This window comes from Nomia melanderi, chromosome 12, assembly GCF_051020985.1.
Source record: "Nomia melanderi isolate GNS246 chromosome 12, iyNomMela1, whole genome shotgun sequence".
NCBI lineage: Eukaryota > Metazoa > Arthropoda > Insecta > Hymenoptera > Halictidae > Nomia > Nomia melanderi.
The window spans coordinates 7,631,801-7,648,459 of NC_135010.1; the positions used below are offsets into that span (position 1 = coordinate 7,631,801).

The 16,659-nt window shown below is 43.1% G+C and overlaps 1 protein-coding gene across 13 annotated transcripts in view; it reads left to right on the forward strand.

Moving 5' to 3' along the window:
- LOC116426273 (protein FAM135A) overlaps positions 1 to 10,411 on the forward strand; it is a 48,237-nt gene extending 37,826 nt beyond the window's left edge. For 11 of the 13 annotated variants that reach the window (XM_076372881.1, XM_031974990.2, XM_076372882.1 and 8 more), the window contains exons 7-17: positions 90 to 171; positions 300 to 497; positions 614 to 748; positions 1,069 to 1,309; positions 1,782 to 2,438; positions 2,874 to 3,820; positions 4,377 to 5,179; positions 5,486 to 5,807; positions 6,329 to 6,578; positions 6,671 to 6,898; positions 8,590 to 10,411. In XM_076372881.1, coding sequence (XP_076228996.1) covers positions 90 to 171; positions 300 to 497; positions 614 to 748; positions 1,069 to 1,309; positions 1,782 to 2,438; positions 2,874 to 3,820; positions 4,377 to 5,179; positions 5,486 to 5,807; positions 6,329 to 6,578; positions 6,671 to 6,898; positions 8,590 to 8,795 — 4,069 coding nt within the window. In that variant the 3' untranslated portion in view covers positions 8,796 to 10,411. The remainder of the gene's footprint in view (positions 1 to 89; positions 172 to 299; positions 498 to 613; positions 749 to 1,068; positions 1,310 to 1,781; positions 2,439 to 2,873; positions 3,821 to 4,376; positions 5,180 to 5,485; positions 5,808 to 6,328; positions 6,579 to 6,670; positions 6,899 to 8,589) is intronic. The other 2 variants (XM_031975001.2, XM_031975000.2) reach the window with 2 other exon arrangements.
- Positions 10,412 to 16,659: the final 6,248 nt, after the last annotated feature.

The window sequence follows — 16,659 nt, forward strand, 5'->3', positions numbered from 1 at the left end:
TCTCATACATCACGCCCGATGCCATCGAAACGGTGTCGTATCTCAATTAAAATCACGAGAAGGTAATCAACCGAATAATATTCTCGCAGCGCGCCGCGCGGAGGGAAGCCATGGCTGCAATTCAAACAGTCCGCAGCGAACGGCGATAATAACGCCTCGTTGGGAAATATCGTGAGTCTCGAATCAAGTTGCTCGGCACATTTAATCGTGCCGAGTACGAATAATCGTAATGATTCCCTATCATCTCACTTAAACGTGACAAATAAAAGGAGATGCATTGAAAAAGAACATTTTCGTAGGAAACCACGACGAAGTGTGTCGGATCAGCGACAAGGATACAGCACGCGAAACTGGTTCAACAGGAAGTGATCAGGTTACTCCTTGCCGCACGGGAATCTTTGCTCAGCGATTTAGCTGATTTAGCACGGCTCCTCCCGTCATGCCAGCAAAGATCGCTCGAGCTCGCTCAGAATACGCACAAAGAAATTACCAAGGTTGTTCGATATTGTTCGTCACGATCGTCTTTTACTCTTTTAACGTTTCCTTTCTCATTTTTTTCGAATTCTACGAAGGTTTGCTCAGTGATCTTGAAGCGTCTTTCGCGTGATTACAGATGATGGACACGGAGGAAACTGATATCGCTCAACTCTGCGCACAAAATATTGTTCTCTGGCAGCATTTTCTGGAAGCGTTCTCGGGACGTGAGGCCGTTCATCAGCATCTCGCTAGGATTCATCATCAACTGAGGGTAAGAAACCGTTCTACTATTGTTTCCTTTGGAACCTTTATTTGCCATTTATATATGTATTTTTTAAATCGAATTATAGCTTTAGTTTATCTTTATTTAATATCGAATAGGATATTTCTCATGGAAATTGCAGAGCTTCAAAAGTATTAATGTCTTGTGACCTTTTAGATAGTTTCAGTGTGTCTGAAGTAACACGTTTCGTACTTGGGAAATTGTAGTAAACGGTATTTTAGATTATAGGTAGTAATAACAGGCCTATAAGAGAGACACGAACTTTATCATTTCTATATGATTTATGTAACTAAAAAATTGGTTTTTAGGTGAAACGTTTCGCAGAAGGTTTCTTCGTGCTCGAGAATCCCAGGACTTCAGCCTGGGGTTGCTACGATGCGAACTACCAGTCTTACCAGGCAGTCAGTGAGGCCGCTAGGAGATCACGGTATCTAATGTCGTTACCACCTCTACCTGTCCACTGTCCAGAACTGGATGGGGACATTCACTCGCTGCCTGTGATATTCGAGGATCAGTACGTGGACATGAAGCAGAGGCATAGAAACAGCGGTGAGCGTTGTTCTAATCATTACATAGTTTCTACCACATTTCTTTTCCTCTATCTTCAATTCGGTAAAACAAAATTCTAATACACCAATATTTAAAAACAATCAACGAATTATAATCTTCGTAATTTAAAAAAGAGTGTATAAACATCAACTTTGCACTGTTTCATGACCGTTTCCATCTCATTTTTCTTCAATCGTGCAACTTAATCTTAATCATACACAACTACCAATATCACCACCAGAATTAACTCGTAGATTGATAAAATTAATAATCTTCAATTCATTTTCTCTCCAATCTCATCATTAGACATCTTCATCTCTACCAGAGGAACACTCCATTAAATCAATCTATACAACAATCTATGCAATAATCTATGCAACACTCATTCATCCTCAACCCAACGAAAACTAACGAAACCAAAATATAATCCAACAATTCCACAACGGGTCTACTAAAATTTCTCAACTTCCAGTTCCCGGAATGGACGACTGCAGCTGCGGTATAGCGGCGATCCTCGAGTCGCGTTCGATGGGTATCTGGTCGCCCAGGAGCGAGGGTGCTAACCAGGACATAGGCATGGTGCAGGGTCGCCTGACCCTGACTCCTTCCACGTTACCCGCGAGGCACAGCAAATCCTTGGACCAACTAGGACCCGAGATCGCTCCAGTTCAGCCAAGGACCTCGCCGAAGACTCTGCCGCGGTCGGTGTCTACTCAGCTGTTCCCTCGACAAAGGGGTGGCGCGAGGAACGCCACGCCACCGGCGACGGTGCCTTCTCGCGGGAGACAGAGGTCGACAGCACCGTCCAGTAACACGCTGTTCCCTCCTTCGGGACAGCAAGCGTGCTCGGCGCCGAATCCTTCTCTAGGATCGACGCCAGTGGTCCCGCTGCCGCGGGCAAAGTCCACGCAGATGCTGGTGCTAAACAGGCAGCAGCAGGCTGATCCACAAAATACTTCCATCACGTCGCTACTAGCCGCCATGTTCCCTGAGTTACCTCCTGGGGGACAGTTGCCAGGGTACCGGCCCTCGAAACAGTCCTGCGAACAGACACTGACGGTGCCCACTTGCGTGGGAACCATAGATCACACACAGATGACGGACTGCTGGACCGAGAACAAGGCTGAAGGTATCGGGTCGAAATTTGATACTGGTGAAGGCGTTAGTAGGGTTTCTCGCGGTGAAAGGCGAAGGGGATGGGGGTCCACTTGGATCAGTTATTGTAGCCTGTAGAGACGAGATATCTCATTGTGCTGTCTAGAGATGATAAGTAGGTTACGTAGACCTATATTCCTATATAGGTCTTGGCATCTAATACTATGACCATTGTTTAGAGATTAACAGATTAGCTTCTGGCATACGTATTTTTGTCGCTGAAGTAGATGTAACTGGCTAAACTTCTACGTAGAGAACAGCATCAAAGATAGAAACTCGATGAAGTACTCTTTCACCCAGTCGTCTATCTCATATAACTTCAACAAAATATCTCCGAAACTTACCAAAACTACATTAGTACCACCTAGAAATCACCCAAAATCCTCCAACTAACAATAAACCCTTTCAGACTACCACTCGCTGGACACAAGGAGGATCCGTCTAGAGCCGCGCAGCCACCGCTTAGCAACGCGTCAGCCGCTGTCCACGGTGACCGACCAGAACAGCTTCCTGCCGGGCAAGAGCGTGAACGGGGACAGCTTCCTACAGGAGCAGCAGCCGCTGCACACGGCGACCCTGGACCGCGTAACGTACCGCGGCAACTCGCGGAAACAGACCCACCAGACGGGCGGCAAATACAATCAGGCGAACGGTCTGGAGTCCCGTAGGTACCACACGATCGGCAAAACCGGTTCGAGCCAGGGCCAGCGGAACCGCGAGATCCAGGAGTCGATGAACGGCGGCGGAATGCCGGCCGGTCATCCGGCGATGACGGACCCCCTGTACAAACGATCGAATTACTCCGCGGCTACCACGGACTCGTTCTTTTACCGCACGAACGGGACCAGCGGCCGAACGCACGCCGAACCGGACAGGCCGAGGCGGCCGAAGAGCACCGAGAGGCTGGTCGACGACGCGGACCGCAACGAGTACTGCGACTTCCGCCGCGAAAGGCCGAGGAGGAGGGAGGAGAGGCCGGCGATGAAGTCGCCCAGGAACGGCGCGCCGCCTTGCTACGACGAAGCGCACAGGAGAGCGCAGATCGACGACAAAACGGAGGTGACCAACGAAATGTTCTATAAGGTGATGACAGCCATGTCCGAACCGAAGAAGGAGCAACGGCCGGAAAGGAGGAAGGAGAGACACGGGAGGAGGCCGCATTCCGCGCCAGTTCTGGATGTTGATCATCCTGCTGAGGATAACAGGAAATGCAGCCATAGGAACCGGAAGCCGGCGCCTCCGCCTCCCGCGTACCAGGATCCGGCGGTCGCGCCACTGCCCAAGTACCGGCATCCACCCCCAGCGCTTACGACCAGTGTCTTGGAGGTGGAGAATAATAATAAGATTATTCTGAAGGTATTAAGATTGATGTGTTTTAGGGATTCCTGTGAGAGGAATGTTTGGATGATTTATTGTGCAGTATTATAATAACTTTCTTGCAACTTTGGTCGTTTTTATAGGAATATGCGTCTTAATTTTTAAATCTCTTATTTCCAAGATCTAAAGAGATCAAACGAGCATTGATTTCTCTATGAATAATAGAGTAAACTGTACAATAAACGTCTGTAAATCTAGTATTAAGCCAAGGTTAGAAATTTCTCTAGCGATTCGGAAAGTGGGATATTCGTTTGTTAGTAGTTGCAATTAGTTTAGGGGATACTGCGTTCTTAACACTAGAACTACCAATCAGTAAAATTGATTATTCTGCATTTTCTTATAAAACTTATAAAAATTGATTGAGTTTTCAATCCCCTTATATTCTAGTTTGTATTTATCTAAATCAATCAATTATAATTGCGAAAGAGACCCAAAGTGCATCATTTTGACCCATCTGGTAATCCCAGTGTTAAATTCTGAAATCTTCTCCACTTCGTACTTCGCTCGCTCTTATTCATAAATCCTTGAATCGCAGGTGGAGCCAATCAAGTCCCCGATAGAGGCGCCGGCGACGAACGGGACCACTCCGTCGGACACGTCAAGCGGGGGCGGGCCGCTACCGAACACGAAAAGACTGAGATGCGCGAGCGTGCCGGTGGCGCAGAACAAGGTGGTGGTGCCGCGGAGCGCGGTCTCTTTGCCCTGCATGCCGATCCGGGATAGCAAGGACAGCCTTAGCAACAATCTTCCCGTCATTCCGAATCCGCTCAGCCCACCGTCCAGCAGACCGAGCAGCCCGACCACGAGCTCGAGCTCCAGCAACCTCACGTCCGAATGTTCCGGCTGGGTCAGCAGCGGGGACACGTCTAGCTCCGAGCAGCGTCGCAACGCGAAGCTGTCTAGCGAGCAGCTGCGGCAGAAGTTGTCGAAGATAGTCCCCAGAAAGGAGCGACCGCCCGCCAAAGAGCCAGTCGAGGAACATTCTTACGAAGAGGTGCGACTTCCGCCGCCGAAGATGTTCCAGGACGAGCCACCGCCGCCGGAGGAGTTCAGAGATCCGCCAGCGATCATCGATAATCCTCTTTATCACGTTTACGAGACGGTGAAGCCGATCAGGAGCCCGAAACAAACGAAAACCGCGCCCTGCAGCCCGCAGAAGAACAGGGAAAGAGAAAGGGAACGAGGGAGGGAACCTATATACGGCGCTAGGGACATCTGTCTAGATTGCTATCAGGAGGGCAAGGAGCTGCTACAGTCTACCCAGGACGATTCGATCAATTTCAAGAAGTGCAAAGAGGAGTTCAAAAGACAGATGAGCTTCTCCGGGAAGATCTACAGGTGCGACTTTGTGTGCACTTAGCGATGTCCTGCATTTGGCTACTTCTTTTGAACACCTTTTAGCTGGGGAAGTTATTAGCTGTTTGATTGGTTTTGAGTATAAGAGTATAAGTTTTTGGGTATAAGAGTTTGAGTGTTGTTCGTTTTGATTTCTCTTTGCACCTTTTTGTTTTCTTCTTTGGTTTCGTATGTGTTTTGAGTTGATTTGATATATTTTGAGAGCAGCTTCTTCAGTTTCGTCCGCTGTTCGGGTCTGTCTTTATGTTTCGTAGTTAAGTTTCTCTTTATCTACCTTATCCCCTCTAGAGAACGCAAGGATCCGCAGTTGCGTTTCCATAAACGTGCCCATTCCCTTGGATACGGTGACCTCATGACCCCGTCGTCGGTAAAACCTCTAAGATCGAATGTGACTATCCTACCTCTTAGTGACTATCCGACCCTGGCCTCGACCATGCCGTACTTCCACATCAGCAACGAGTACCGGCTCTTCTCGCCGGAGGGTGCCCACTTGATCATCTGCGTCCACGGTCTCGAGGGGAATGCTGCCGATCTGCGTCTCGTCAAGACCTACTTGGAGCTGTGTCTTCCCGGCGCGCATCTAGATTTTTTAATGTCTGAGAGGAACCAGGTGAGCCTGAACGAATATGACCAACCTAACGACTCTTTAAATCGTGTTTATCAAATTCAATGAAAGTTTGCTGATAGTTTGAGATTGGTTGAAATTGTTTGATGACTGATGAACGATCGACTGGCTGTTTTAAAACTACTATTTATAGACGAGGTCATGTTTGGAACGAATGTTTGAAAATGTATGACTTAGTTTCCACTTATTTGAATCTGTTTAAGACTGATTAACGATTTGAGAAACATTACTTTAACGAAGTAATAATTGTTTTCGAATACCCAGTTCAATGAAACTTGTAGCTGTAAATGTGTTGGTTTGGTTGTCGATCGTTTGAAACTGTTTAAGATCGTTTAACAACTAAATAATCGGTCAAAAACAATTATTAGAGTTCAGGGAAACTCAACGTCGCTTTCTATAAATTTCTAACATAGGACAATCATTGGAAAATCTGTTGCTAGGCTTCTGATCATTCCTGCGATAAGCATTGAATTAATTAAATTACTTTCCTTTGATTCGGTAAACAGGGCGACACTTTTTCGGACTTCGACACGATGACTGACCGACTGGTAGACGAGATTCTACACCATATTGAGACGTCGGGCCTGAACCCGACAAAAGTGAGCTTCATCGGACACTCTTTAGGGACCATCATTATACGAAGCGCTCTGACGCGGCCTCAATTGCGACCGCTTCTACCGCGACTGCACACTTTTCTCAGTCTGAGCGGCCCGCATTTGGGTACACTCTACAACACCAGTGGTCTAGTTAACGCGGGTACTGTGTCTTAATAATTTCAAATAAACGCGATCGATACGAAACGAACGAAAGCGGGACTAACAAGACCATCGATCTCAAACCCTGTCCAGGCATGTGGTTCATGCAGAAACTGAAAAAATCGGACTCGCTGCTACAGCTGGCTATGAAAGACGCGCCGGATGTCAGACGGTCCTTCATGTTCCGCCTCAGTCAGAAGAGCAATCTCGAGAAGTTCAAACACGTTCTTCTTTGCGGCAGCGCGCAGGATCGATACGTGCCGCTACATTCCGCGCGCATAGAGCTCTGCAAAGCCGCCGTGCGAGACACCTCCGATCAAGGTAATCGACCGTACTTTTCACGACGGTACAGTTTTATCCGCCGCAGAAGGGAGTTCTTTAATCATTATAATATACTGTGCTAAATCCTGTGTCCCTGTTCGAATTCGTTGCTCTTCGTATAAGTTTAATCGATAAAATGGAGTGAAACTAAGTTTGGATTTCTTATCTTGATCTGGTTATTCCGTTTCTTTGCTATTGATATTCATCCTTCGGAATAATTTCTCATTGAACATTTGAATATTTTTCTATTGAAAATACTAGCGATTTTTCAGTGAACATGGAATTTTTCTTTTATAGAAAATTCCAGGATATACATATATTGTCTTTAATTCATTTTATATTATTCCTTTTTTCCCAAAATTTGTTTACTAGAAATATTCAATATTTTCTGATGTACTATTGAAGAGACATATGTAAATCAAGTGGTGACTAAGATTCATCTCTCCAGTGCAAACGGTTATATCATGCAATTATTACTCTATATTTCACAAAGCAAAAGAGAAAACCCTTAAAGAGATCAATCCTTTAGCTCCCTGTAGAATCGCCTTGTAACCACATATCCAATATCAGTAAAATATAAACCAGTAGACTAGTAACGAAGCCACCAGTACAAAATCGATATAATAATAACCACCTACTTCTTCGACAGCTAGAATAGCATTTTTCCGTTTTTGGAACATTTCTTATACAATAAAGGCTCTAAGAACTTTTCCTCATTACGTATAAATGACATATTGCACTAGAGAATACTGTAATAAAATCAACACCACCTTTTCTGTATACATATCCTTTTAAAAATAAATAATTCAGCATGCTCTAAAATTTTCAGTCAGAGCGTTTAAAAAAGAAACTAATGTTTGTTTTCCAGTATAATAATAATTTAATGTATAGTATTCAACATATTATACTTAGTATTTCGTCGCCATATCCTTTGGTTTAATCACAGCCGCACGTCGATGCGACATGGACTCAATTAACCAGAAACGATCTAGCCAAGGACTTTTAAACGCCACTGTATATTATGAAACAGATGTATTTTTCCTACAAATTTCTATTGGAAACCGTTTTAAGACAGTTAACCCTTCCGCTACGTTGGGCCTCGCCGCGAAGTCCCTCGTGTAGAACGGAGCGCCGTGCCAAAAGTGAGAACATTAACCGTTTGAGACCCAAGCGGCGCGATGGCGGTTCTCAGTTACATCGTCTAAAAGTGGCAGTCTATCGTAGAATCAGATGAAGCTTATTTATTTCTTTTCCTTCCAATTATTCATTTTTATTTTTGTTATTATTCACTTAAGACTGGAATAATGCAACGATCGCACTATTTAAAATTTGTTTCTATAAAAATGGAAAGGCGTCGTTCAGTTTCTAAATTGAACCGAAATAAGCGCGATCGCGCCGCTTGGCATTCTCCGACCGGGTTTTTGCAAAAAACAGTCTACGGTCTTCAGTATTCGGGGCGATTTATCTAAAAAAACGCCGTTGTGACGCTGCTTTTAAAAGCAAAATGATTTGTGTCCATAACAATCTGTTTATAATTTTTCCATGAACGTACTTTTCTTATTGTTTACATCGTCTTAATTTTTGTCTCCATTTTTGCGACCGGTGACTATAGTCACCCGTAGTAGCGAAAAAGTAAACCGTCACTCTTACATCAAAATGACGTTCCCGTTGTCACTGATACGATGTTGCAGGCGCAGCGTACCGCGAGATGGTGAACAACATCCTGTACCCGGTGATGTCCACCGCGGGGGTGAGTTTGGTCAGATACGACGTGCACCACGCGTTGCCTGCGACGGCGAACGCGCTGATCGGCCGCGCCGCGCACATCGCCGTCCTCGACTCCGAGCTCTTCATCGAGAAGTTCCTGCTGGTGGCGGGTCTGAAGTACTTCAGATAAGGAACGGATGATACTTAGCGCAGCAAAAGGCGCGAAACTAGCGGTTCAAACTAAAATAGCGAATCTAGCCAACGGGAACGGGGGATCAGTCCGTTTCCCTCGAGCAGAACGGAGAGGATTCTCGTGACTCTCCGACGCTGCGTTTAGGATTAATTAAGCCCACGGACGTACCGTCGGAATTGCCTCGCTTCCCAGCCACCCCTGATCCATCAATTCCCTCGTTCATCTTCCTTCCATCGTAATTAACCCCTTAGCTGTGCTCTTTTTGAAAGTGTGCGTCTACATTGTGTCGCTAGATGGGTTGACGATTATCCCATTCGAGATTAAGATTCTTTTGAAACACATCATCGGTTAGGATTCAAAATTTGATAGCGAAGAACTTAAGATTTTTGTGTATTCGTTGGTCTATGAGAATGTTGATTAATCATTCAACTCATTTGAAATCGGAGTTAGTTTTGAAAGCAGTCTTTAGCAGCTAAGATTTAAAATTGGATAGTAACGGATTTCAGATTTTTGTGTATTCGTTCGTGTACGAGAATGTTGATTAATCATTCAAGTCATTCGAGATCATGGTGATTTGTAAAAGGTCCCCAAGATCGAACACTCGACATCATCACTTATACCATTAACATTTTCTGCAATCCCGACGATCTTGATATTCACCTTGCCTTGAAACCAGTGCGTTTCAATTTTTACACAACTTTAACTTATAGTACTATCTAACATAGTAATCTAACTTTTCACTTCTAACTGATAATACAAATTCATGATCATTACACACCTGGTGTATAATTCATCTCGAATGGGTTATATTCGTCGAAGCAAGTATCTGCAGCTGCTGTAAAATTGGATGAAACTGGAAGAAAATGCGAACAACTTCTTTCTAAAAAATCAATAATACACTCGTGGTTACACAAGAGAATCGGTATTTCTTCGCGTATATTCGCCGTTCACAGTTAAGAGGTTAACAATTGCGAACAGTGATCACAATGGCACGATGAAACTTGTGATTACTAGTTGTCTGTCTTCTTCACTCGGTCGCAAAGGGATCGTCGAGGGAACGGGGCAATTCGGCGATTTTTACACGGGACGCGGACACATCGTTCGGACGCATCGTTTTAGTCGATCTGTTTCTCTCGTTAGGTTCCTACGCGAAATTCTCGTCGCGGTGTCGCCACGCCTTCATCGACGCTTCATCGAACTCATCGAATGGACTGTTTACGATTGTACCGGATCGGGCCTACACGCAGCTCGTCTCTCGAGCTGAATGTTGTTTGTGCGGGGAACGGTTGGGGGTTGAAGATCGTTGAGGGTAGTTTGATGCTATCTGATTCGTTCGTTTGATTTCTGTGGTTCTTTATCGTTGTTCATTATACTAAATAGCAAGCGTGTTTAACAATGAGAAAGATCATCGCTGGAATCCAGGTGATCGGAGTTTTCGTTGCTTCCGTTCATAAGTTATAAGACGTTCAGATAAATATAAGAATGTTCGGGGTTCCATTATTCAAAGGAAGGACGTGTGTAAATTCAGTTGGATGTTGCATTTTTTACCTGTTTGTAACTATAACATGTGATTGTATACTAGTGCGACGAATAGACGATAATTTCAAACATGTTACATACTTTTCTTTTATATGCTCGTTTCATTGTAGACTGTATATTTTTTAACATTACGATCGGTTCATTTATTTTTTGAAGCTTCTCAAAGTCTCTCCTTCTGATGAAAACATTTAAACCCTGTTAATATCCAAGGATAATAAGAATATTGCACTAAGAATAGTGCTCCTGATTGCATTTTCTCGATCAAGGTTTCAAGTGGAGACAAACGAAATCTTGAAATGAATCACGCCGTAATTTGCATTTTCTTTAAAAGAATAAATCGTTGGATAACTCACGAAGAATATCTTATTATTATTTGATCATTCAATACTGCTGCATATTTTAATTAATGTTATTCTACTTATAAGATCGTTCATTATTTATAAAGCTCGAATAGAACTTTCCTTTTCTTATCAACTGCTTTTCTTGCGTACCTCGAGAAAAACGAGGGATCGAAGATGAAACACCGTCAAACTGCCCTAAACGTTGACCACGATCGAAGTATCGAATTCTCGGCCTATCGCGGAACCCGGATGGCCGTCGAGGAAACTCACGCTCACGATCGAGAAGGAAGATCGCGAGATCGAGGGACGTCGGCGCCGAGATCGATCGGATGATCCTCGGGGCGGCGTCCGTTATCGTCAGTCGCGTCATCCCCTTCGAACCGGAAACGGTACGCGACGAATCGTACAGTTGGGAGATGACTTGATGCCTAGTGGATAGACACAGAGGCAAGAAGAATCCTTCTAATTTACAGTTCTATAATTTATTATATAACGATTTAATTTATAACGATTTCATAGAGCAAAACAGACAAAATGAAAAAATCTAACGTTAAATCATTTGATTGAATTGCAATCTTATTATCGCATGATTTAGTTGAATGCCGTCGTATTAGTTAACGTTATTTATAATATAGAAGTCTTTTCAAGTAATCATCTTTTAACTGAGTGAATTATAGTAATTTGACTGAGAGTCACCGGTGGCCTCCACGGTATTCAACTTGTTAACGATCGAAAATATTAGGAAGATAATAAAATCAGCAGGAAATTGATGGAGAAAAAAGAAAACTGATCGATCAACCGAATTCCTCAGCCTAGTCATTAAGTGATCTCCCTACAGTACACTTGAAAACCGAGGAAACCTCGGTTTCATCCTCTTCATCATTTCTTTCCATTCCTTTCTTCGACTTCTCCCGATCTCGAGAAGCGACGTGTCGCTCGCCGTGACTCCAGCATGGTGTCGAGACCGAATACAGCGATGCTCGGTCAAATTTTAATGAATATTCCTCACTCTTCTCTTACCGCTGACTGTCTCAAATTCATACTGTCAATGCAACTTGATCTAAGATCGGTCTCTACTGAGGCAAGGGAAGCAGATGAATAGAATGAGCGGAAGGGAAACAGATGATCACTTCAGTGAGGTGCTGCAACGTAAACAATAATGGCATAGTGATGAAAACTTCAATTTCAGTAATTGTCTTTCAGTATCAAAGCAATTCAGTTTATTGCGATTTTTCTGCTTAATATGAGCTCTAGTTTCGGCGATTCGGAGGTAGTTAACCCTTCAATTTCGTTTGGGTGAAACTAGTCCGATTTACATGGTGTTTAGACTCATTTTAATTGCAACAATCTCGACAATCCATTGGCACTACATTTGAGAAGGTAAAATTGAAATTAATGAAATTGATATTTTCTGCATTTCATGTTCATGTTTCGTGTTCGCGGCGTCCCTTTGCTACGAGCAGTTAAACTGACGTTTTGAAATTCCTCTATAGAAACTTGAAGAGTCCATAAGAGACTTCAATTGATTTATAATTCATTTTTCGTATTGCTAAATCAATTTATTGAATGATTTCTCAGAGAAACATCTGTTATCTTTACAACAATTGCAAAATAGGGAAATCAGGAATGGGTGATTTTCACCCGTCTGGTGGATCAGGTCCCGAAATCTTAAGATTTAACCGAGCACCGCTGTAAACTGTAAGATATATCGAGAAAAATTCCAAAAACAAATGGGAAAATGGGAGACGGGGGATAACAAATCGAAGTATATAAATACAAGACAATGTAGAGAAGCATTGTCTAGACGCTAGGAAAGTTACGAAACGTATGTCAATTGTTACTCTCAGATAAGTGTGAGTGAGTGCGGTGCGTGGCTAAACGAATGAGAGAGAAGCGAGAGTGAAATCTAGTGTGAGAGAGAGAAAGCGAGAGAAAGAAAGAGAGAGTATTCTAATTAAACAAAATGGCAACGCGAAACAGACGAGCAGAAACGAAAACGTGAAACGACAAAAGGACACAATCGGCATAACGAATCATACTGAAGGGGAACGGGGACAAAAGTGTCCTCTGGTTTCAGTGATGATCGTTGAACAGTGGAAAATGACGAACGGGAGCAACGAGGAAGAGGAGGATGAAAACAAGGACGAAGATGCTTCCGAAGACGAGAACGAATTTTGGAAGACACGAATGGAATAGTGACTACCATTTCAGGTATATGAAATCCCTCCAATACTAGATCTCAATTGCTCAGAACAATCTAATTAAAGAAAAAGAAAAAGAGAAAAAAAAATGATAAAAACGTTATACATTATTCGTAATCGAAGGCAACGAAGGCGCGTCGCGTCGCGCCTGGCAATTGCTGAATCGTGAATATCATCGAAAGAGTGGGAGAGAGAGAGCGAGAGAGAGAGAGAGAGCGAGCGAGAGAGAGAGAGAGGATGCGTTAATTAAGAGTTTTTCAGTATACCCAGAAAACGGACGAGAGGAATAAACGTCGACGGCGAAACGAGACTCGCTGTGCGACTGCAATTTGTCGTTCCCTCTGTAATCTAGAGGAAATAGTTGTTTCCTTTTAAAACAGAGTGGTCTGTAATTGGTGGGATAATCGAGGAGCGAGTGATTCTACGTGGAAAAATATATTAGAAATGTACAGTAGGATTTGTTCGCTTGCGGCTCCGTTTTCGAGGAAACCGGGTTTGAATATTTGTAGAATATACGTGTAATTGGCTAATTGATGATAGATTTTCAAGCTTTATCCTTTCGAGAACGAGGCTTCAATTGAGAATATTTCATTGTACGTTTTCTGACTTATTTATTTATGCAGATTCACTTGCTTCCTGGTTGAATGATTAGTTACGAGACACTCTGTAGAATTGAAACTTAATCTATAGTGATCATTACTGCGACACTTGGTGTTCGAGTTCGTTCTTTGCTGAAAGAATAATATTTCATTCGTCTTTAGTAAAGCGTAAATGCAATATTGATTATTTTAAATATTGAAATTTGTTTTCAAATGAATTGTTACGTAAATTCGAATCTTTATTGTTGAACTCCAGAGACGTAAAGCTATGAAAGAAGTCATAAGTTAATAGAAAACAAAACGATAGACGATTTTAATCTCAGGTGTGTTTCTTCAAAGAAATCAATTACAATTTATCAATTTGTATAGCTTACCATTTCATTTATCAAATAAAATTCCAAAAATTCTCTAACTCCATTCCAAGCCACAAACGACTCGCACCGAGTGGACAACAATTTTAGTCGTCGCAGCGATTATTCAACCACGCGACGTTCAAATTGCCAATCGCACAGCGGTCCTCCGCGTAGTATCGTTAAGTGTAAACCCACACCGCCCACTGTAAACGTTCACCCATGCAAATTGTATACAATGCCCGTACGTGTAACGCCTTTACACCGTGTAACAGGAGTTCGGTGTAGACATCGTGTTCCGACTGCGAGCACAACCATTATCAGGACCAGAACCGGTGCTCATTGTTCGCCACGAAGCTGCGAAGCACAAAACGAGAAAACAAGTCAGTCCCCGGGAACATTTTCCTCGTTCGGCTGAGAGTCGCGTCGCATCGTTCCGTTTCGATCTCCGTCGTGGACACTCTCGATCGTCGATCAACCGTCTGTAACCGTTGTTAACTGGTCTTCGCAATAATCCGCATCGAAAAGTGCCAAACAGCGCGATCGCGGTTCTTTCGTCTCAGACACTGAATTACGCTTTTCTATTTTCACACGAGAGATTTCGAAATAGTGCGGTCGTTGCGTTTTTCCATTTCTAAGCAAGCAATAAACAGAAATCGAGATAGATGATCAGAGGGAAGACGAATAAATAAACTTCATTTGATTCTACGAAACGATAGGCTGACACTTTTACGCAGTTCACCGGAGAAGCGCGATCGTTTGGCACTAGAACGATTAAACGGGAGCGGGATCGTGAAACGAGCCCCGAGAACCTCGAGAGAACGTTGAAAAACGAGGCAACCCGCGAATAACGATTTTTTTATTGAACTTTTTCACTCGGACGATTGATTCTTCTCTTTTTTTGTTTTGTAGAAATTTCTTTTTAGGCACGTTCGTGTTCGTAGCGCGCAATAACTGTGGCAATATCGTTGTATCGATGTACGACTTGTGCGAGTGTTGTCCAGAAGTAATAAACGATTATTGGAATTCACAGGTGGATCGTTGAATTCGAATGGAAGTGCTGAAGCAATCGTGGATGTATTCATTTCGTTTCCCTGGGTGGGCCGGACGCGAGAAATGATTTTACTTGTGGAAATAAGCGGGAAAATGTGGAAAGAAATTTTTTATTGTAACGCTTCGTTTTGAAGATAGTCGAATCTTGCGGATATTTCTGGGGAAATCGGATTTAGTGTGTCTGGCTTACTTTTAGAGCAGACTTTTGAAGTCAATTATTTAAAGAGCGAAGCGTTATGGGAAAGAATTTTTATCGTGTGAGTGGAGTTTCAGATTGAACGCGTTATTTGTTACTTATTTTTACATGTAGATTGATTTTTTGTCTTGGTCCACCCTGTACATTCATTCCTGGTGTATACTTTGTGGAGTAATTCCATTGATATCGGCGAAACGAATGTGGAAATGTAATGAAAAAGGAAGCGAAATGATTAAACTTCGTTTGTTCTTTTGTTCTAAGCCGCTCACATTGATCATCGTTGATTTAACCCTGCTGCGGCCTGTGGATCTTCTTCAACCCAGTAATGTTTTAATTATTTCAATTTTATTACGTTCTTTTTAATACATTATCGATAGACATTAATTTAAAAGATCAGAGATATTAATTAGAAATATAAACAATAACTAATATAATTTCCTAAAAATTATTTCACATAATTTCAGTAAAAGATCTAATTTAACAAAACCATTACACTGTCCCAAGCAGACGTACACCGCCAACAATGCGTTAATTGAAGAGAAGTATTTATTTACAAGGAAATCGTCACTATTTTTTCAATTGATGAATTCTAATAATGTTACCAGTTTAGTTTATGAATTCCAGTAATGTTAACAGTTTAATTTACGAATTCTAGTAATGTTACTAATTTCCAATTCGTGAATTCTAGTATTGTTACTAGCTTCGGGTTTACGAATAACGTCGCCGATGTTTAGAAGAACCATGTGCCGCAGCAGGGTTGAAAAATGGTCGCACACTTGTCGACACTCCCTTTTTGTAATATGTTTGCAATGTCTGGCGCAGGAGTGTACCTCGAGCGTAGATGCGATTGCGAGACAACGAGCGTGTTCGGCGTTCCCCTTCGACGTTTTTAGTGCACACATATCGGGGGACGCGGCACTCCGCGTCGTTGTCGACGGGACGCGTCTTTTTTCTGCGGAAACGCGCTGTCTCGAGGGCGAGGAAACGCGTTTCATTCCCCCCGTTGTCGATCGATACGAAGAAACTCGCCGCGGATCCGGCACAAAGGGGTGGAAAGGACTCGACGACAATGAAGACCCTCGAGGGGAATCCGCGGACGCCGCGCGTTTCGCGTATTTCGCGTGGGAAACGGTCGAAGGAATTGTTTTTCCTCCGTTATTTCGTTTATCGTTAGACACCGTTGCTTGCTCAACTGCGCGCGTCGCCGTATTTTGTCGCGCGATCGACGTTATCGACCGGGAATCGATTTTGTATCCCGTAATCTTAAGTTTCTACTAGGCGAGACACGGTTTCGCGCGCCGACAAGATGGCGGCTGGTGTCAAGCCGGCTCACACTTACGAGAACACTTGCAGGAGATAGGTCGGAGATATTTTTAAGAAATGTTTCCGATTTTTGTTTGTACATCGGTTAGGTAAATATAGAGAAGCGGAATAATGAGTAAAACGAATAAAAGAAAAGAATATAAATGTATTTGAACTGTATCGGACGTGGCGAACTTTGGATATTCTTGTATGTTATAAGTACTTTAAATTTGATAAAAGTAAAGTCTACTTGTCAGTGTAGAATTAATCTGAATGTAAC